This window comes from Coregonus lavaretus (genome assembly GCF_964263955.1).
Source record: "Coregonus lavaretus genome assembly, chromosome: 1".
Classification (NCBI taxonomy): Eukaryota; Metazoa; Chordata; class Actinopteri; order Salmoniformes; family Salmonidae; genus Coregonus; species Coregonus lavaretus.
The window spans coordinates 89,290,771-89,313,936 of record NC_139988.1 but is presented as its reverse complement, the minus strand read 5'-3'; the positions used below and the strand labels follow the sequence as shown (position 1 = coordinate 89,313,936).

Sequence of the window (23,166 nt, the reverse complement as noted above, 5' to 3'; positions counted from 1 at the left end):
CGGTGAATTTATTGTAATGTTTTTAAAATTGTATGAACTACCTTAATTTTGCTGGACCCCAGGAAGAGTAGCTGCTGCCTTGGCAGCAGCTAATGGGGATCCATAATAAATACAAATACCTGTGAGCCTTGGCCTGCTCCACCTCCCTGTCTCCATCCCTCCCTACCTCCCTGTCTCCCTCCCTCCCTACGTGTGAGCCTTGGCCTGCTCCACCTCCCTGTCTCCATCCCTCCCTACCTCCCTGTCTCCCTCCCTCCCTCCCTCCCTACCTGTGAGCCTTGGCCTGCTCCAGGTCCCACTCTCTCAGCAGCTTGGGGACGACCTCCTCTGAGCTGTCCTTCTTGTTCAGTGACCACAGGTCTTTGGCTTCCAGAGGGTTCTTATAGCCTTTGATGGCCATGCTGGGACAGAGAGGGACACAACGCATTAGTGGAACTTTGTGAAGAGAGGGTCCCTGGAAAATACTTTATCAGTGTCCAGGACACCATTGCACAGAGAGAAGACTGCCGTTTGCGGTTCCATTCATTATTGATCAAATGTAATGATTACTTGTGAGAATAACATACGTGAATATGAAGTAGCTATAAGCCATACAAATGTATAGGACAGAACGGGACACACTTGTTGTGTGCGTCTATGGGGGAAATGGTTTTACCTAGTGAACCACCAGAAGGTCATGGTGGAGAGGAAACCAGCTGTCGATTGAGGACAAGGATTCTGAGGAGAAAACAACAGAGTATGAAGATAGGCCACAGCATGTGTTTTGTTTTTACCATTCTTATGGGGACCAGAAGACATTTCGCCAGTCCCCACAAGGAAAAAGGCTATTTTAGGCTCAAGGGTTAGGGTTACAATTAGGGTTATGGGTTAGGTGTAGGGTTAGGAGTTAAGGTTAGGGATTTTGGGGTTAAGGTTAGGAAAAATAGGATTTTGAATGGGAATCAATTATTTGGTCCCCACATGGATAGTGTGTGTGTGTGTGTGTGTGTGTTGACTCACGGGGTCTGTGTCTACATTGGAGAAATGGGGGGGTTTCTCGTTGAAGCAGCAGAGGATCAGCTCGACTACAACCAGACTGAAGTAGAAGTAGAATGTGGTGAAACGCAGCTTGTCTGGAATCTCACTCTGAAACACAAGACAGGAGAAATACTTGATTGACCCGTTGGAGGACGTTTTGTCATGAAAGCCATTTCTTAAGGGAGTTGACAGACAATACACTAAAGCTGGGTGTACACTACACGATTTTGGTCCCAGACACGTTTTTTGAGATCTGAGACACAATCCCCATGTCGTTGCCTACTCGGGGCGCGCGGCCGCCACCGACGCTCGTTTAATGTGAGCGGCTCAGAGACTCAATCGGAGGGCTACCGATCCAGTCTTTGAGCAGTCCCAGACGTCCCGATATTTTCAAACATGTTTCATTTTAAAATCGGCACAAAATCTGCAATTCTCTTGTAGTGTGAGATCTGCATCGACAAGTTTTGAGAACGGTGATCAGCAATAGCCAATGAGAGCTCTGAAGTTCACCAGCTATGTTATTCAATTCAAAAACAGACCTACTATCTCTCAACAGACTTCCTCTCTTTGTTCTCGGTCTCTCCCTCTCACTATATCTCCCCTTGCTCTTTCCCTTTCACTTGCTTGCTCTTTCCACACAACCTCATCCCTGCCTAACCCCCAAAACAACGTCCCTGCCAAACCCCCAAAACAACGTCACTGCCTAACCCCCAAAACAACATCACTGCCTAACCTCCAAAACAATGTCCCTGCCAAACCCCCAAAACAACGTCACTGCCTAACCTCCAAAACAATGTCCCTGCCAAACCCCCAAAACAATGTCCCTGCCAAACCCCCAAAACAATGTCCCTGCCAAACCCCAAAACAACGTCACTGCCTAATCTCCAAAACAACGTCCCTACCTAATCCCCCCCAAAAAACGACTGTAAAATATTTAGCCAGGAAAGGAGGGAGGAGAGGGGAGGGGGAGGAGAGGGGGAGAATGAGAGCAGTAAACACGTTTTGAGAAAGGGAACAGAGGATGGGAGACATCAGTACAAGATAGGGGAAACCCTGATCTCACCTGGAATTTGGCCTGTAGGATCTTGGAGCGGAAAGGTACGATGGCACACAGCACCGACAGGAACCAGAATATAAAGAGAATCCCTGAAGACTGGACCCCTCTCAACCTCTCAAACTGGATCAGAAACGCAGCTAGCAACTGGGAGAGAGAGGAGACAAGAGGGAGGGAGGGAGGGAGGGGTGGAGGGAGGGAGGGAGGGAGGGAGGGAGGGAGGGGTGGGGGAGGGAGAGTTAACATGATTTAGATAAGCACAGAAACACACAGGGCATGTAAGGATCAACTGGTCCAACTCGAGGTGTCATTTTTTAAAAATGCACCCCCCCCTCACGCACAACCTCCCCCCTCATAGAATTAACTCAAAATAAATGTTTACGGACACAAATAACAATAACTGTAGCAACCCTGTGTTTATAAACGTGGATATCGACTTTGCCACTTCAGCATGCTTTTGTGGCACAGTCGATGCCACGCAGGGCTACGGGCCAGAAGGTTGAGGGTTCACCGACCACCACTTGACGAGCTCACTCTCCCTGCCTGTTTCATTACACTACGATCAGAGCCGACTGCAGACAATGATCAGCTAGGGGGGAAATCAGATTTTCAACATTCTGATACTATATTATATAAAATCTACTGTATGCACCCAATTTTACACCAACATGTTTCTGTGCCAATGCACCACACAACCACAAAGCAAAGCATACCGACTTTGGGCACTTCAATATCATGGTTTGAAGCGTTAGGTTTTAGGTGCGAGAGGAATAGCCGCTCGGATTGGAGAGAACTGCAAGGGAGTTTTTTTTGGCGCTGCGTGTCTCACCGTTCTTTCATGAGTAATGACACACCTCTCAAGCTGCCTATCAGATATTCCTATTTGTGTGAATTCATATTGAAAAAATGTTAAGCTTTGAATAATTGTATGTGTGGTATGATTGCTAGTTAGCCTATTGCAGATCTGGACAAACTATCCACCTACCACCATTGTCACTATGAATGGTGGATCGAGGGCAGGATAGAACAGACTGGTAGACTATATTGGTCTGTGGTATAGTAAAAGTTGGCGCGCGGAAAAGCAGAGTGCATAAGGGAAGTACCAAAACACCTTGATATAGGGGAGGAGCATGCAAGCAGATGAGGAAATGTGGCTAGGATGGAAGAACTTATATAGTAAAACCTACAAAAGAGCGAATGTAAACCAGGGAAAAAAACACCCTACCCTCCCGTGACCAATAAAACCTCACTACCCTCCCCTGTGCCCAATAAAAACCACACTACTGTCCCTAAGCAACAAGACCCCAAAAAGAAGGTATTTCTCAGGAAGTGAGTTGAACGCTGTACTGTCTGACTGTCCTGTATGTTTAGAACGCCACGTCCTGTTGGTTGTGTACGCGTACCATCGTCATGCCGACCACCAGCGGGGTAACGAAGTAGATGGGTGGCTGTGTATCCCCCTGATGCATCTCACTGAAGGTGCCGAAGAGATCAGTCCAACACACGATCCACAACACCAACGCAAATACCTAGAGGAGAGGAGGAGAAGAGGATGAGAGAAAGACAGAGAGAAAGACCGAGACCCAAAACTGAGCAGGAGTCATTTGTTCAAAACCCATCTAAAGTGTCTGAACAAGCTTGTATGCATGTCTGGTCCGTTTCCCAGTACTGGTCATTAGCCTGTCTGATAAACATTTCCACTATTCCCTTATCGTGCATCAACTAACTAATCTAATGGAATATGGGCACGACACAGGGAATGAATCTCAGGCACCAAACAGGATTGCATCGAGAAAGACAGAGAGAGAGAGAGAGAGAGAGAGAGAGAGAGAGAGAGAGAGAGAGAGAGAGAGAGAGAGAGAGAGAGAGAGAGAGAGAGAGAGAGAGAGAGAGAGAGAGAGAGAGAGAGGAGAGAGAGAGAGAGAGAGAGAGAAGGAGAGAGAGAGAGAGAGAGAGAGAAGGAGAGAGAGAGAGAGAGAGAGAGAGAGAGAGAGAGAGAGAGAGAGACAGAGAGAGATGGAGACAGAAAGAGAAGGAGAGAGAGAGAGAGACAGAGAGAGAGAGACAGAGAGACAGATACAACCAGACAGACAGCGCATCATGTCCGCCTACAGCAGCCCAGTGTGTGGTGTGGTCCCTCACCGTCTTCACTCTGTTGGGGATGGACATCATGATATAACCCCTGTTGTTCCTCTGGAGGTAGAAGACGTACGGAGGGCAAGCAAGCCACAGGTACACACAAGGCAGCCATGACAGCACTGACAGCTGGAAACACACCGGCAGGTCTGGGCTGTCTGTATGGAGCGTCTGATTGGCTACCTGGAATCAAATAAATATGGCGACCAATGGGATGAGACCAATGTCAAATCACCAAACAACATATCCAGTGGGGCCTATCTGAATCACCCTATAGTCGGATCCTATGAGGACAATATGGCCTGAAGTAGTGCATTACATAAGCCTAGGGTATAGGGTGTTATTAAGAACTTACCCAGGTCTGGTTTGACCTCCCAAACCACCAGTACTGTATATTATCAGCAGTCAAGCCAATTGCTCCTGTCTGACCCCAGGTCATGTTTAACCTCCCAAACCACCAGTACTGTATATTATCAGCAGTCAAGCCAGTTGCTCCTGTCTGACCCCAGGTCATGTTTAACCTCCCAAACCACCAGTACTGTATATTATCAGCAGTCAAGCCACTTGCTCCTGTCTGACCTCAGGTCATGTTTAACCTCCCAAACCACTAGTACTGTATATTCTCAGCAGTCAAGCCACTTGCTCCTGTCTGACCTCAGGTCATGTTTAACCTCCCAAACCACCAGTACTGTATATTATCAGCAGTCAAGCCACTTGCTCCTGTCTGACCTCAGGTCATGTTTAACCGTGTGGAGTGCTGCATGGGCCGAGAGAGGGACACATGCATGCTGATGTATCTTCTGTATACCCCCCCCCCCCCCCCCCCCACACCTTTTCACAACACACCTGATTGGCTCAAACGCATTAAGAAGGAAAGAAATTCCACACATTAACTTTTAGGAAGGCACACCTGTTAATTGAAATGCATTCCAGGTGACTACCTCATGAAGCTGGTTGACAGAATGCAAAGAGTGTTCAAAGCTGTCATTAAGGCAAAGGGTGGCTATTTGAAGAAACTCAAATATAAACTCTATTTTGATTTGTTTAACACTTCTTTGGTTACTACATGATTCCATATGTGTTATTTCATAGTTTTGATGTCTTCACTATTATTCTACATTGTAGAAAATAATAAAAATAAAGAAAACCCCTTGAATGAGTAGGTGTTCTAAAACTTCTGACCGGTAATGTATATTTACAGTACCAGTCAAAAGTTTGGACACACCTACTCATTCCAGGGTTTTTCTTTATTTGTTTTACAAAGTGCCTTTGAACGGGTTATGGTAGTAGGTGCCAGGCACAAAGGTTTGTGTCAAGAATTGCAACGCTGCTGGGTTTTTCACGCTCAACAGTTTTCCGTGTGTATCAAGAATGGTCCACCACCAAAGGACATCCAGCATTGGAGACAACATGGGCCAGCGTCCCTGTGGAACGCTTTCGACACCTCGTAGAGTCCACGTCCCCGACGAATTGAGGCTGTTCTGAATTTGGGGATATATTGTCCCAAAACTGTCCCATAGTGTTTGTAATAGGCCATTTCTTTCTCAACAAGCTGACCAATAGAATAGGTCAACTTTTTCTACTATGGGGGATAGTAGATTGACATAGGCTAGTGATTTTAAAGTTCGTTACTTGTCACGTTGGTTGAGGAAAAGTTAAAATGTGGACAGTTACTCTAACATCTTCAAAAGTACACATCATAATTCGGTAAGAAGGACCGCACATCCTTGCATCCTAGACTTGCATGTTCTGTTAATATTAATTACCGTCATCTAAATGTGATTTCTGTCATTCTGAGCACTGTGGGTGGACATCCTAAATCAGGTTACTCCCCCAATGCATATGCGTCCGGTAAATTTCTCAAAATGTCCCGTAAATTAAAATGTTGCCTGTCAAATGTCTGGTGCATGAAAAAAAGCACGATCCACCATCACATCTGCTCATCTTGCGGTTTGTAGTATCAGTGCTAACAAATACTCTAAACAAACGAGTGAAGCGTATACAATCACTATTTCACAGGCTACCTCAAAAAGACATTTATGAAAAGGCAGGACCTTTGCACTACAGGCACAATGCTATGCAACAAATGTGAACGCGGAATGATGTATTGAATATTTCTGTTTTTACAGCCTGTGGTCATAGATAACTCCATTCTATATCAAGACAGCTAAGTTAATTAAAACAGAGTCAGTGAGACTGGACAACAAGGCTGGGACTCATAACGAAGACTAATTACATTTCTGTCAGGGTTCATCTCCTTTTAATCATTTTAGGGCAAAAAAAAGTAATAATATATATATATATATATATATATATATATATATATATATATATAAAAATATAAATATATATACAGTGAGGGAAAAAAGTATTTGATCCCCTGCTGATTTTGTAAGTTTGCCCACTGACAAAGAAATGATCAGTCTATAATTTTAAATGGTAGGTTTATTTGAAGAGTGAGACAGAATAATAACAAATCAATCCAGAAAAACGCATGTCAAAAATGTTATAAATTGATTTGCATTTTAATGAGTGCTATGGTGACCAGTGAGCTAAGATAAGACGGGGATTTGCCTAGCAGTGATTTATAGATGACCTGGAGCCAGTCGGTTTGGGGACGAATATGTAGTGAGGGCCAGCCAACAAGAGTGTACAGGTCACAGTGGTGGGTAGTATATGGGGCTTTGATGACAAAACGGATGGCACTGTGATAGACTACATCCAATTTGCTGAGTAGAGTGTTGTAGGCTATTTTGTAAATGGCATCGCCGAAGTCAAGGATTGGTAGGATAGTCAGTTTTACGAGGGCATGTTTGGCAGCATGAGTGAAGGAGGCTTTGTTGCGAAATAGGAAGCTGATTCTAGATCTAACTTTTGATTGGAGATGCTTAATGTGAGTCTGGAAGGAGAGTTTACGGTCTAACAAGACACCTAGGTATTTGTAGTTGTCCACATACTCTAGGTCAGACCCACCGAGAGTAGTGATTCTAGTCGGGTGGGCGGGTGCAAGCAGCGTTCGGTTGAAGAGCATGCATTTAGTTTTACTAGTGTTTATGAGCAGTTGGAGGCTACGGAAGGAGTGTTGTATGGCATTGAAGCTCATTTGGAGGTTTGTTAACACAGTGTCCAATGAAAGGCCAGATGTATACAAAATGGTGTCGTCCGCATAGAGGTGGATCCGAGCGTCACCAGCAGCAAGAACGACATCATTGATATACACAGAGAATAGAGTCGGCCCGAGAATTGAACCCTGTGGCACCCCCATAGAGACTGCCAGAGGTCCAGACAACAGGCCCTCCGATTTGACACATTTAACTCTGAGAAGTAGTTGGTGAACCAGGCGAGGCAGTCATTTTAGAAACCAAGGCTATTTAGTCTGCCAATAAGAATGCGGTGGTTGACAGAGTCGAAAACCTTGTCCAGGTCGATGAAGACGGCTGCGCAGTACTGTCTTTTATCGATCTTGGTTATAATATCGTTTAGGACCTTGAGTGTGGCTGAGGTGCACCCATGACCAGCTCGGAAACCGGATGGGCAAGTTGCAGCGGAGGGTGCAGAGCTGGTGGCCGGGGTAGTGGTAGCCAGGTGGAAAGCATGGTCAGCCGTAGCAAAATGCTTGTTGAAATTCTTGATTATTGTAGATTTAACTTTTTAGAGTTAGTGCTACAGGATGCAAATTTCTGTTTGAAAAAGCTAGCCTTTGCTTTCTTAACTGATTGTGTATATTGGTTCCTGACTTCCCTGAAAAGTTGCATATCGCGGGGGCTGTTCGATGCTAATGCAGTACGCCACAGGATGTTTTTGTGCTGGTCAAGGGCAGTCAAGTCTGAGGAGAACCAGGGGCTATATCTGTTCTTAGTTCTGAATTTTTTGAATGGGGCATGCTTATTTAAGATTGAGAGGAAAGCACTTTTGAAGAACAACCAGGTATCCTCTACTGATGGAATGAGGTCAATATCCATCCAGGATACCCGGGCCAGGTCAATTAGAAAGGCCTGCTCGCTAAAGTGTTTTAGGGAGCGTTTGACAGTGATGAGGGGTGGTCATTTGACCGCGGACCCATTACGGACGCAGGCAATAAGGCAGTGCTCGCTGAGATCCTGGTTGAAGACAGCGGAGGTGTATTTAGAGGGTTTCAGGACCAGCCTGTGGTGAATGCGTTTCAGGACCAGCCTGTGGTGAATGCGTTTCAGGACCAGCCTGTGGTGAATGCGTTTCAGGGAGAACAGTAGAACAGGCCCACCCCCAGACACCACCCTAGATAAACACAGCTGCCTATGTTTCTGCCTGTCAACACACCTATGATGGGTGTGTGTGCCCTAATCATGTAATTTGTCATCACCATACACATTAACTATGGAAGTCTACGGGTGACTTAATTCAATCTAAAATTCTAAAAACGGGCAAATTATAAATCTACAGTATACCATGTTTGCAATTCCTTTGCCTAAATGTGCATGCATTTTTGGTGACAAAATCCAAAGTTATATATTGCATTATCATTTTCATGATTGAATATGGATAATGTCTACCAATTTGAAAAATAAAATTGCAAAAGTGTGTTTAATATTTCATTTCCATGGTACTATCCAGTACAACACTGACACATTTAAAAAAACAAAATGCTTAAAATGACAAATCATTTCTCATGTTTGCCATTTCATTTCCTTGTTGTGAAGGCATTAATTGGGAGAAGAAGAACAAGGATGAGACGTAGCTGTACTACATACTATGATGGAAAATGAGAGGCACGCATAATTAACCATCAACAATTATTTTATTAAGGATATACCTTTACTGTACCCTTAGTGACATGTGATAGAGACATTGTCCTACAGGTAAGTTACTATTGTTCTTAGAATCACTAGCGTTCAACAAAACAGGTTACTGTCTACAAAGTGTTCAACTACTGTAAGTTTCCCTTGATAATGGTTTTCAACATATGATTGTTAGAACCTTACTGAAGAGCAAGAACACGTCTGTAGTTATTACGTTGGCAGAACATCTTATTGAACATGTGACTAGCGGTAAACAAAGTGGTACTGTAATGTTGACAGAACGCTTCAAGCAGTTCAGAGACGATGGATAAGCCCGGCTCTCCTCTTCCTCATTAGTACAGTTAGAAACATTAGTTGTATCGTTGGGGATGATATTCCTTCTCGGTGTCTATCAGCTACGGAGACAGGTCATCAGCCTGAACCGCCTGTGGGAAAGAAAGCACAAATGATGCAAAAAGGTTAGCATGGATAGAGACCTCATGAGAAGTGCACTAGTCACAATTCAATTCACACATCCTACAGTTTTATATTGCTCCCAATAACTGTACGCTCCGGTTTAGTGCATGGTGTCATAACCATGGTCCTCTGTAGCTCAGCTGGCAGAGCACGGCGCTTGTAACGCCAAGGTAGTGGTTTCGATCCCCGGGACCACCCATACACAAAAATGTATGCATGCATGACTGTAAGTCGCTTTGGATAAAACCATCTGCTAAATGGCATATTATTATTATTATTATAACCAATCATTCATTCACTCAATTTACCCAAGTGTGGTCTTAACGAGTAGTTCAATGAAGTGTTATAGCACAGGTAGGGATGACAATGTCCACTTTTGCCCATTAGGCAAGAAACAGGAACACTGAACTAGACTAACCTATTGTACAAATCCATTGCTCTTTAGTCCATGAAGGGAAGTAGCCGAGTGCAGACCATTGGAAGAAAGCACACTAGATCATCTTCCTCCTTAAAGTTTCTGGTACTGTTCCCTGTGGGATTCAATACTGTAACGCTGACAATATTTACTGGCATGCCAACAAAAGCTTGACTTGCAATAAACAAAATGTCACATACAAGAGGATCATGGGACTACAATATGAATAGACTTAGATTTCATTCTACTGTGGACACTACCATGCCGTAGAGTAGCCCTTATATTGAGGGAGTTTAATTAAGCTGGACCAGGGTGCACCGGGCTATGGCCTGTGACGTGAACGGGCGAAAGCGGTGAGGGAGGAGCGCCCTGCTCAAATCCAACAGTAATCTGCGCCGCCAGGTCATACTGTCAACAAGACAGCATGGTTCATCGTTCAGAAACGTACATGTATTTTCCATAACGTATCAGTTAGAAGTTTCCTAGTTCTACTTAGGTAGCCAGATAAAGGACAGATTCATTTTTTTTACCAAGAACAAACTCTGAACCCTACATCATGACTCCTGAGATTTTTTTCCCCCTCTGGTTGAACATTTAACACGCTGGTAGAAATGAGGTAAAACGGATTTAAGTTTCCCTGTATTAACATTTACATTTTACATTTTAGTCATTTAGCAGACGCTCTTATCCAGAGCGACTTACAGTTAGTGAGTTCATATTATTATTTTTTATACTGGCCCCCCGTGGGAATCGAACCCACAACCCTGGCGTTGCAAACACCATGCTCTATCAACTGAGCTACATCCCTGCCGGCCATTCCCTCCCCTACCCTGGACAACGCTGGGCCAATTGTGCGCCGCCCATGAGTCTCCCGGTCGCGGCCGGCTGCGACAGAGCCTGGATTCGAACCAGGATCTCTAGTGGCACAGTTAGCACTGCGATGCGGCGCCTTAGACCACTGCGCCACTCAGGAGTCCCCGGCCACTATTAAAGTCCCCGGCCACTAGGAGCGCTGCCTCTAGAGGAGCGTTTTCCTGTTTGCTTATGGCCATATACAGTTCATTGAGTGCGGTCTTACTGCCAACATCGGGTTGTGGTGGTACAGTGAGGGGAAAAAAAGTATTTGATCCCCTGCTGATTTTGTACGTTTGCCCACTGACAAAGACATGATCAGTCTATAATTTTAATGGTAGGTTTATTTGAACAGTGAGAGAAAATAACAAAAAAATCCAGAAAAACGCATATCAAAAATGTTATATATTGATTTGCATTTTAATGAGGGAAATAAGTATTTGACCCCATCTGCAAAACATGACTTAGTACTTGGTGGCAAAACCCTTGTTGGCAATCAGAGGTCAGACGTTTCTTGTAGTTGGCCACCAGGTTTGCACACATCTCAGGAGGGATTTTGTCCCACTCTTCTTTGCAGATCTTCTCCAAGTTATTAAGGTTTCGAGCCTGACGTTTGGCAACTCGAACCTTCAGCTCCCTCCACAGATTTTCTATGGGATTAAGGTCTGGAGACTGGCTAGGCAACTCCAGGACCTTAATGTGCTTCTTCTTGAGCCACTCCTTTGTTGCCTTGGCCGTGTGTTTTGGGTCATTGTCATGCTGGAATACCCATCCACGACCCATTTTCAATGCCCTGGCTGAGGGAAGGAGGTTCTCACCCAAGATTTGACTGTACATGGCCCCGTCCATTGTCCCTTTGATGCGGTGAAGTTGTCCTGTCCCCTTAGCAGAAAAACACCCCCAAAGCATAATGTTTCCACCTCCATGTTTGACGGTGGGGATGGTGTTCTTGGGGTCATAGGCAGCATTCCTCCTCCTCCAAACACGGCGAGTTGAGTTGATGCCAAAGAGCTCAATTTTGGTCTCATCTGACCACAACACTTACACCCAGTTCTCCTCTGAATCATTCAGATGTTCATTGGCAAACTTCAGACGGGCATGTATATGTCCTTTCTTGAGCAGGGGGACCTTGCGGGCGCTGCAGGATTTTAGTCCTTCAGGGCGTAGTGTGTTACCAATTGTTTTCTTGGTGACTATGGTCCCAGCTGCCTTGAGATCATTGACAAGATCCTCCCGTGTAGTTCTGGACTGATTCCTCACCGTTCTCATGATCATTGCAACTCCACGAGGTGAGATCTTGCATGGAGCCCCAGGCCGAGGGAGATTGACAGTTATTTTGTGTTTCTTCCATTTGCGAATAATTGCACCAACTGTTGTCACCTTCTCACCAAGCTGCTTGGAAATGGTCTTGTAGCCCATTCCAGCCTTGTGTAGGTCTACAATCTTGTCCCTGACATCCTTGGAGAGCTCTTTGGTCTTGGCCATGGTGGAGAGTTTGGAATCTGATTGATTGATTGCTTCTGTGGACAGGTGTCTTTTATACAGGTAACAATCTGAGATTAGGAGCACTCCCTTTAAGAGCGTGCTCCTAATCTCAGCTCGTTACCTGTATAAAAGACACCTGGGAGCCAGAAATCTTTCTGATTGAGAGGGGGTCAAATACTTATTTCCCTCATTAAAATGCAAATCAATTTATAACATTTTTGACATGCGTTTTTCTGGATTTTTTGTTGTTGTTGTTCAAATAAACCTACCATTAAAATTATAGACTGATCATGTCTTTGTCAGTGGGCAAACGTACAAAATCAGCAGGGGATCAAATACTTTTTTCCCTCACTGTAAATAGACAGCTACGAAGAATATAGATAACTCTCTTGGAGATAGTGTGGTCTACAGCTTATCATGAGATACTCCACCTCAGGCGAGCAAAACCTTGAGACTTCCTTTGATATCGTGCACCAGCTGTTGTTTACAAGTATACAGTGGGGGAAAAAAAGTATTTAGTCAGCCACCAATTGTGCAAGTTCTCCCTCTTAAAAAGATGAGAGAGGCCTGTAATTTTCATCATAGGTACACGTCAACTATGACAGACAAATTGAGGGAAAAAAATCCAGAAAATCACATTGTAGGATTTTTTATGAATTTATTTGCAAATTATGGTGGAAAATAAGTATTTGGTCACCTACAAACAAGCAAGATTTCTGTCTCTCACAGACCTGTAACTTCTTCTTTAAGAGGCTCCTCTGTCCTCCATTCGTTACCTGTATTAATGGCACCTGTTTGAACTTGTTATCAGTATAAAAGACACCTGTCCACAACCTCAAACAGTCACACACCAAACTCCACTATGGCCAAGACCAAAGAGCTGTCAAAGGACACCAGAAACAAAATTGTAGACCTGCACCAGGCTGGGAAGACTGAATCTGCAATAGGTAAGCAGCTTGGTTTGAAGAAATCAACTGTGGGAACAATTATTAGGAAATGGAAGACATACAAGACCACTGATAATCTCCCTCGATCTGGGGCTCCATGCAAGATCTCACCCCGTGGGGTCAAAATGATCACAAGAACGGTGAGCAAAAATCCTAGAACCACACGGGGGGACCTAGTGAATGACCTGCAGAGAGCTGGGATCAAAGTAACAAAGCCTACCATCAGTAACACACTACGCCGCCAGGGACTCAAATCCTGCAGTACCAGACGTGCCCAGCGACAGCCCCAAAACATCACTGCTCTAGAGGAGATCTGCATGGAGGAATGGGTCTATAAATACCAGCAACAGTGTGTGAAAACCTTGTGAAGACTTACAGAAAACGTTTGACCTGTGTCATTGCCAACAAAGGGTATATAACAAAGTATTGAGAAACTTTTGTTATTGACCAAATACTTATTTTCCACCCTAATTTGCAAATAAATTCATTAAAAATCCTACAATGTGATTTTTTTTTCTCATTTTGTCTGTCATGATGAAAATTACAGGCCTCTCTCATCTTTTTAAGTGGGAGAACTTGCACAATTGGTGGCTGACTAAATACTTTTTTTCCCCACTGTACATAGACCGCCACCCCTTGTCTTACCAGAGGCTGCTGTTCTATCCTGCCGATACAGTGTATAACCCACCAGCTGTATGTTATTCATGTCTTCGTTCAGCCACGACTCGGTGAAACATAAGATATTACAGTTTTGAATGTCCCGTTGGCAGGATATACGTGCTTGTAGTTCGTCCACTTTATTATCAAGAGATTGTAAATTGGCCAATAGTGTCGATGGCAAAGGCAGATTAGCCACTCGTCGCCGGCTCGTTACCAGGCATCCCGATCTCCTTTTCTTTCTACTGCAAATGACGGGGATGAGGGCCCTGTTGGGTTTCTGGAGCAAATCCCTCTCGTCCGACTCATTAAAGAAAAATTATTTGTCCAGTTCAAGGTGAGTAATCGCTGTTCTGATGTCCAGAAGCTCTTTTCGGTCATAAGAGACGGTAGCGGCAACATTATGTACAAAATAAGTTACAAACAATGCGAAAAAAACACACAAAATAATTGGTTTAGAGTCCATAAAAACGGCAGCCAATTCCCTCCGGCGCCATTGAGTCAAATGGAATTCCCTCATCGTAATACGGATGTAGCCTTCAGCTAAAGGAATAGGCCTATAGGTGGTTGAGAGAGCAACATGAGGGCTACTTCCCAGTTATCCACCCTACTCTTATGGTGTGCCCTTGTAAACTCCTCATCATGGAAGTATGCAAGTGCACACTGCGGGAGAAGGGAGGAGAATCGTGATGCAACTCAGCAACATGACAGCAGTCCGATTCATTTGATTACTGCCTATGGGGAGAAAGGGGTGTGTCCACAGTGTGTGACACAATGTGTCTTTGGGTTGCACCATCACTGCCAAGTAATGAATTTCATACAGTGCACAGTACCTACCTCTATGCTTGCAACCTCTGCCTCCTCTCTATCCAAGTAGTAGTACCTAATATGGGATACTTACTTGTACATGTGCTCATTGAAGATGCCCTCCGGTGTTGTCCGCCACTACTCTCCTGCAGCAAACATCTGGAACTCCTAAACAGACAGACGGACACACACACAGACAGACAGACAGACAGACAGACAGACACACAGAGAGAGAGAGAGAGAGAGAGAGACATACATTACACAGTGTGAGAGCTGGGCCAAAAAATATATATATATATTATATTGTACATGTGATGTTACACTATATCGTCTGAAGACATGCTTTCAGATAATTCCCTTGTTTTTGAATAGCCACATAGCATTAGTGATCCCCCTGCAGAGTAACTTCAGTCCATCATAGCTTGCTAGCTATCTGTAGTAGAAAGTAAATAACCATGCTAGTTATCCAGCTAATTACTTCAATGCACCTTCCAAAATGTGAAATGACAAGACAAAAAAGCCACTTACCGCACATCAAGGTGTTCCACGATGTTTTGTTGTGAAGGTAGCCAGTGGGCTAGCTTGCTAACGTTAGCCAGTAGTGCCTCTTCATAGCCAGCTAGCTATCTAGCCTACAGGTAGCTAGCTACATATAATAAATAGTCAATTAGCCATATTAGCTAACCAGTAGTAGCTCCAGTGTCCCCTCCCACACACCGGCTGTTCTTCTTCATTTTCCTGTGGACTTTCATACTGGTTGTTGTTGCCGGGACAACCCAAAACCCCGCCACATCGATACCTTATGCCTCAGTGTTCGATACTGCTCCGACCGAAAGTGACCGGTGCCAGCAACCAGAGGCAACCTCTTCCGCCTCACGTTACCGAAACCCCCGTTTGACGATCAAAACAAGTCAAAAACGATAACGCAAATGACGAAACGAAAGTCTTAATAAAACCACACACAATATGGAAAGGCGTTATCAATTGACAATTGAGAATGTAATTAGTTTTTGTCACAATTCAGGCTAATCACAAGGAAATAAAATGGCAAACATGAGAAATGTCATTCAAGCGTTTAAGTTTAGTTTTTAAATGTGTCAGTGTTGTACTGGATAGTACCACGGAATTGAGATATAAAAAACACACTTTGCTATTTATTTTTCAAATGGGCAGACATTATCCATATTCAATCTTGAAAATGATAATGCAATATATATTTTTTTGCATTTTAAATTTTGTCACAAAGAAACGCATATCCACTTGATATTGATTTGTCATTTGCCCATTTGTATTTCCAATTCAGTTTCGGAAGCTAAATGCTTCCATAATTAACTGCAGGAACTGAAAAACCAAAAGGCAGGCACGCACTATTCATGTACCACGCAGTGCATCTTACAGACTGATCCACCACTTCTGGTCATAGACAGACAGTTGTGAGTCTATTTGTCCATTTCTGTAATGGATGTGTATACACATCCCAGGTGTTCTTGTAATAGTCTTCAGTATAACATGGAAAATATGCGAGACCACAGCTGGACAGAAAAATGTATAAATATTTGGAAATACTCTTAGCATGACAGCATTTACTTGTAGATATTCAAGGCTACTTTGTTAAGATGCCCTTTTAAAGCCAAATTAATCACAGGCACATGTACCATACCATTTCTTCCTTATTAAACCAGTATAAACCAGTTGACATCAATGGATGTGGCACTATAATGTCCTCTTTAGTTACACATAGAATGAATGGCATTTACATTTGGCCCATTTGCTTAATGGCCAGGATTTAAGAGGAGGCCAGGGTTTAAGAGCAGGACAGGATTTACAGTTGAAGTCGGAAGTTTACATACACCTTAGCCAAATACATTTAAACTCAGTTTTTCACAATTCCTGACATTTAATCCTAGTAAAAATTCCCTGTCTTAGGTCAGTTAGGATCACCACTTTATTTTAAGAATGTGAAATGTCAAAATAATAGTAGAAAGAATGATCTATTTCAGCTTTTATTTCTTTCATCACATTCCCAGTGGGTCAGAAGTTTACATACACTCAATTAGTATTTGGTAGCATTGCCTTTAAATTGTTTAACTTGGGTCAAAAGTTTCGGGTAGCCTTCCACAAGCTTCCCACAATAAGTAGGGTGAATTTTGGCCCATTCCTCCTGACAGAGCTGGTGTAACTGAGTCAGGTTTGTAGGCCTCCTTGCTCGCACACATTTTCTATAGGATTGAGGTCAGGGCTTTGTGATGGCCACTCCAATATCTTGACTTTGTTGTCCTTAAGCCATTTTGCCACAACTTTGGGAGTATGCTTGGGGTCATTGTCCATTTGGAAGACCCATTTGCAACCAAGCTTTAACTTCCTGACTGATGTCTTGAGATGTTGCTTCAATATATCCACATAATTTTCCTTCCTCATGATGCCATCTATTTTGTGAAGCGCACCAGTCCCTCCTGCAGCAAAGCACCCCCACAGCATGATGCTGCCACCCCCGTGCTTCAATTTTTTTCTGAGGTCTTGGCTGATTTCTTTTGATTTTCCCATGATGTCAAGCAAAGAGGCACTGAGTTTGAAGATAGGCCTTGAAATACATCCACAGGTACACCTCCAATTGACTCAAATTATGTCAATTAGCCTATCAGAAGCTTCTAAAGTCATGACATTTTCTAGAATTTTCCAAGCTGTTTAAAGGCACAGTCAACTTAGTGTATGTAAACTTCTGACCCCACTGGAATTGTGATACAGTGAATTATAAGTGAAATAATCTGTCTGTAAACAATTGTTGGTAACATTACTTGTGTCATGCACAAAGTAGATGTCCTAACCGACTTGCCAAAACTATAGTTTGTTAACAAGACATTTGTGGAGTGGTTGAAAAACGAGTTTTAATGACTCCAACCTAAGTGCATGTAAACTTCCGACTTCAACTGTCTGATCAGGCCAGGATTTAAGCACAGGACAGAATTTAAGAGAAGGCCAGGATTTAAGAGAAGGCCAGGATTTAAGGCCAGGATTTAAAAGCAGGACAGGATTTAAGAGAAGGCCAGGATTTAAGGCCAGGATTTAAAAGCAGGACAGGATTTAAGAGAAGGCCAGGATTTAAGGCCAGGATTTAAAAGCAGGTCAGGATTTAAGGCCAGGATTTAAAAGCAGGCCAGGATTTAAGAGAAGGCCAGGATTTAAGGCCAGGATTTAAAAGCAGGACAGGATTTAAGAGAAGGCCAGGATTTAAGAGCAGGCCAGGATTTAAGAGAAGGCCAGGATTTAAGGCCAGGATTTAAAAGCAGGCCAGGATTTAAGAGAAGGCCAGGATTTAAAAGCAGGACAGGATTTAAGAGAAGGCCAGGATTTAAGAGCAGGCCAGGATTTAAGAGAAGGCCAGGATTTAAGGCCAGGATTTAAAAGCAGGCCAGGATTGAAGAGCAAGCCAGGATTGAAGAGCAGGCCAGGATTGAAGAGCAGGCCAGGACTGAATCATATTAGTATGACAGGACAAAGGAGTAAACACAGCATGGTTGTGTAAATCTAAGGGACTGAACTGAAGGAAGTGACTGAATAAGGTGAAGGTTTGCCTCTACCCTGGCTAACAAGCCAATTTCTCTATAACCACGTTGCTAGCTTGCCATTGTACCATGTGGTCTGTTGCGCCAGACTAGGCGTCTCCCCAGTGTGGTCATTATTTAGCTGTATCAGTAGCTCAAATAATGATCACACTAGCGAACAGCCACACAGTGAGTGGTAGGTTGGATGGTAGGTTATGGTGTGTAGAATGACAGCTATGGTTAGCCGAAGTGTTTATCCACTTGTGTTACACCCCAGATCCTCCTTTTTCTGAAGGGTCTGCCTGTATGGCTCATCAACCCTCAGGCTGGCGGATGCCTTCCTTGCACTGACACTCGGCGGATGCCTTCCTTGCACTGACACTCGCACTTGTCTTTTCTTTCACTTGTCTTTTCTTACCAGCACAGTCCAGAACAGAGCAGCACGTATTGCACTTAGATGTAACACGGAGGGTGAATGTCAGTAACATGCATGTCCATTTCTCCTGGCTAAAAAGTTGAGGAGAGATTGACTGCATCACTATTGGTCTATTGGGGGCGGCAGGTAGCCTGGCGGGTAGGAGCGTTGTCGAAAGGTTGCTGGATCGAATCCCCGAGTTGACAAGGTAAAAATCTGTCGTTCTGCCCCTGATCAAGGCAGTTAACCCACTGTTGCCCGGGGCGCCGATGACGTGGATGTCGATTAAGGCAGCCCCCCGCACCTCTCTGATTCAGAGGGGTTGGGTTAAATGCAGAAGACACATTTCAGTTGAATGCATTCAGTTGTACAACTGACTAGGTATCCACCTTTCCCTTTTCTTTGTGCGAGATATTGATGGGTTAAAGGGTACCGACCTGTCTGTTCAAACAGTTGGCACACATTTCGGACAGTCATCGGTACCACACAAGACATGCAACCAGAGGTCTCTTCACAGTCCCCAGGTCCAGAACAGAGGCTGGTAAACGCACAGTATTAAATAGAGCCATGACTACATGGAACTCTGCCACCCCAGGTAACTCAACAAAACCAGATTCAAAAACCAGATAAAAAGAACACCTTACGGCACGACGGGGACTGTGAAGAGACACAGACATTTGTATATATTTTGTATTGTAATTTTGCATTGTATTACAGTGAGGGAAAAAATAATTTGATCCCCTGCTGATTTTGTACGTTTGCCCACTGACAAAGACATGATCAGTCTATAATTTTAATGGTAGGTTTATTTGAACAGTGAGAGACAGAATAAAAACAACAAAAAATCAATGTAAAAAATGTTATAAATTGATTTGCATTTTAATGAGGGAAATAAGTATTTGACCCCTCTGCAAAACATGACTTAGTACTTGGTGGCAAAACCCTTGTTGGCAATCACAGAGGTCAGATGCTTCTTGTAGTTGGCCACCAGGTTTGCACACATCTCAGGAGGGATTTTGTCCCACTCTTCTTTTCAGATCTTCTCCAAGTTATTAAGGTTTCGAGGCTGACATTTGGCAACTCGAACCTTCAGCTCCCTCCACAGATTTTCTATGGGATTAAGGTCTGGAGACTGGCTAGGCAACTCCAGGACCTTAATGTGCTTCTTCTTGAGCCACTCCTTTGTTGCCTTGGCCATGTGTTTTGGGTCATTGTCATGCTGGAATACCCATCCACGACCCATTTTCAATGCCCTGGCTGAGGGAAGGAGGTTCTCACCCAAGATTTGACGGTACATGGCCCCGTCCATCGTCCCTTTGATGCGGTGAAGTTGTCCTGTCCCCTTAGCAGAAAAACACCCCCAAAGCATAATGTTTCCACCTCCATGTTTGACGGTGGGGATGGTGTTCTTGGGGTCATAGGCAGCATTCCTCCTCCTCCAAACACAGCGAGTTGAGTTGATGCCAAAGAGCTCGATTTTGGTCTCATCTGACCACAACACTTTCACCCAGTTCTCCTCTGAATCATTCAGATGTTCATTGGCAAACTTCAGACGGGTCTGTATATGTGCTTTCTTGAGCAGGGGGACATTGCGGGTGCTGCAGGATTTCAGTCCTTCACGGTGTAGTGTGTTACCAATTGTTTTCTTGGTGACTATGGTCCCAGCTGCCTTGAGATCATTGACAAGATCCTCCCGTGTAGTTCTGGGCTGATTCCTCACTGTTCTCATGATCATTGCAACTCCACGAGGTGAGATCTTGCATGGAGCCCCAGGCCGAGGGAGATTGACAGTTCTTTTGTGTTTCTTCCATCTGCGAATAATCGCACCAACTGTTGTCCTTCTCACCAAGCTGCTTGGCGATGGTCTTGTAGCCCATTCCAGCCTTGTGTAGGTCTACAATCGTGTCCCTGACATCCTTGGAGAGCTCTTTGGTCTTGGCCATGATGGAGAGTTTGGAATCTGATTGATTGATTGCTTCTGTGGACAGGTGTCTTTTATACAGGTAACAAACTGAGATTAGGAGCACTCCTTTTAAGAGTGTGCTCCTAATCTCAGCTCGTTACCTGTATAAAAGACACCTGGGAGACAGACATCTTTTTGATTGAGAGGGGGGTCAAATACTTATTTCCCTCATTAAAATGCAAATCAATTTATAACATTTTTGACATGCGTTTTTCTGGATTATTTTGTTGTTATTCTGTCTCTCACTGTTCAAATAAACCTACCATTAAAATTATAGACTGATCATGTCTTTGTCAGTGGGCAAACGTACAAAATCAGCAGGGGATCAAATACTTTTTTCCCCTCACTGTATGTATTGTATTATTTAGTATTATGTATATAATGTATTGTATTATTTAGTGTTATGTATATTATGTACAGTATTTTATTTGTTGTCTTTTGCCAAGGCAGCGGCTAATTGGGGAACCTAATAAAATACGATATACTTTGCTGATAGCTAAGATGTACTTACTATGAGGATCTGCTAAATGACTAAAATGTCAATGTTAGCACGAGTCAGCATCTACCATATATATATATATATATATATATATATATATATATATATATATATATATATATATATATATATATATATATATATATAAATGAATCTTCTTAAATGGGCCTTCTACACAAACAGCACTGAGACCAAGGCATGTTGTGCTGTGTTAACCTGTAGCTAGCAGCCATCTCTCTGATAACGACTTTAGTCTCCCTGTAATATCCAGGAGAACAAATATCACATTACAGGGGTGCTAGTGGAGTTAATAGCTCTGTTGGTTCAAAGGAAGGTCACCTTCGTTTGACGCCAGTGAAAAGGCTGATTATGTTTAGACGGTCATTATTGCTCACTTTATCATTGTGACCAATTCTGGAATCAAAAAAACTCTGTTGACTTTGTCGTTTAGTAATCAACGTTAATAGTCCTTTTTGACGTCAACACATCACAATGTCAAGAGTCATAGCTTTGCAGCTTCTCCCATCCCCCCCTCTCGTCAAAGTATGTTACACACCCTCTGGTTATGGTGGAAAAAGGAAGTGTGAGCATGATTGATAACTTTGCATTGTAAAGGCAGTGTATGCAAATAAATCATGGGCCGACACAAGTAAGCCATAGTACTGTATGTATAGTGCTAGTTAGCCACGTGAGAACTTGAAACCGACCACGGAGGTTATGAAATACAAAAAGGTTTCCTTTCCCATACCACTCTTAGTTTTGGGTCTGCGTGCCAAGATTACTCAATAGCTGCAGTCAGTGTTTACGATGAGTGTGCAATTTCCCCATGGCGATAAAAAAAAACAGTAATGAGCCATCTATCTTCTATAACATCCACGGTGCTAAAATGTTATTCATGGCGGCATTAGAAGAAAGCATTCTTAAATTATTTGACTGATGTCATCTGTGATATCTAATAATACATATCTTGCTTGTGTGAGTGGAATGTGATATGAAGTACAGTAAAACGCTTCCTCATTATCAACTCAAGTTAATTGTTCTCGTTATGAGTTCTGTCACTCAGAGGGATTGTCTCTACAGCGTCAAATTAGCACCTAAATTGGTATGATGTTGCTGTTGTATGAACGTAATGGTTGGCGTATGAACGTAATGATTGGCGTATGAACATAATGATTGGCGTATGAACATAATGATTGGCGTATGAACATAATGATTGGCGTATGAACGTAATGATTGGCGTATGAACATAATGATTGGCGTATGAACATAATGATTGGCGTATGAACATAATGATTGGCGTATGAACGTAATGATTGGCGTATGAACATAATGATTGGCATATGAACTTAACAACGGCATAGAAGGCATCTACAGAAGACAGCATGTGTGTACTGCCTACAGTCTGTCCTCACAAAAGTTGCAATTGGACCAGTGCAAAGTAGTGGTCTCCACTCAACTCTGGTCCTGGGGAGTTACTGGGTGGTCCCAGCTGAATGCTTCACTAGAAAATGGTGGTGCCTTGGAAATATACAGTACAGGTTATAGCACAGTAGGCCTATCTACTGTAACGCTATGGAATCCCACTGTTGTTGACACCATTCACACCACACGCAGATCCCCTCTCATGTTTTCACTGTCTGTGTGCCCCCTCTTGCACAATCTCCCTCGCTAACACACACACACACACACACACACACCTCTCCATGTGTTCTCCCTCCCTATAGATTATTACCAGATAGTGAGTAATCGGAGGTGATTTGTTAATCAGATCAGTGTTGTGTACTGTGGGGGGGTCTGTAAACCCTACCAGATGGTTAGAACTACACTGACAACACTGGTCATGTAGAACTCACAGATTAATGTTTTTCAGTGTTTAGAATCAAAGAACATTAAATCATGTCTTTAAAGCTCACTAAGTAGAGAACTCCAGTGAATGTTGTACTCTGGTTTCTTACGTGATTTATTTATCTGAAAAAAGTCAAAGTTTCAATAATGGTTATTATAAAAATGGGTTTGGATCCTGGATGCTTGATAGCAGGGAGATATTCCCGACAATCCCTGGGTAATGCCTGTTAACAGTTACATTTGAATTATCAATGGGCATGCACTGTCCCACAGCACAGCCAGGCAATTCATAACCTTC

At 43.4% G+C, this 23,166-nt stretch overlaps 1 protein-coding gene and 1 long non-coding RNA gene across 2 annotated transcripts in view; both read right to left on the bottom strand.

The window, feature by feature from the left end:
- Window positions 1-23,166, bottom strand: part of LOC311100588 (ATP-binding cassette sub-family C member 3-like) — a 65,357-nt gene that overhangs the window by 37,944 nt on the left and 4,247 nt on the right. Inside the window, exons 2-7 of the mRNA XM_084141510.1 lie at window positions 4,214-4,390; window positions 3,475-3,600; window positions 2,081-2,218; window positions 1,000-1,125; window positions 656-717; window positions 270-401 (exon numbers count right to left, since the gene is read on the bottom strand). Coding sequence (XP_083997636.1) covers window positions 270-401; window positions 656-717; window positions 1,000-1,125; window positions 2,081-2,218; window positions 3,475-3,600; window positions 4,214-4,390 — 761 coding nt within the window. The remainder of the gene's footprint in view (window positions 1-269; window positions 402-655; window positions 718-999; window positions 1,126-2,080; window positions 2,219-3,474; window positions 3,601-4,213; window positions 4,391-23,166) is intronic.
- LOC311131108 lies at window positions 9,050-15,593 on the bottom strand. Its single transcript, XR_014613410.1, has 3 exons — window positions 15,138-15,593; window positions 14,699-14,772; window positions 9,050-9,410 (listed from the first exon to the last, which is right to left on the bottom strand). It is a non-coding gene; the product is annotated as an uncharacterized lncRNA (long non-coding RNA).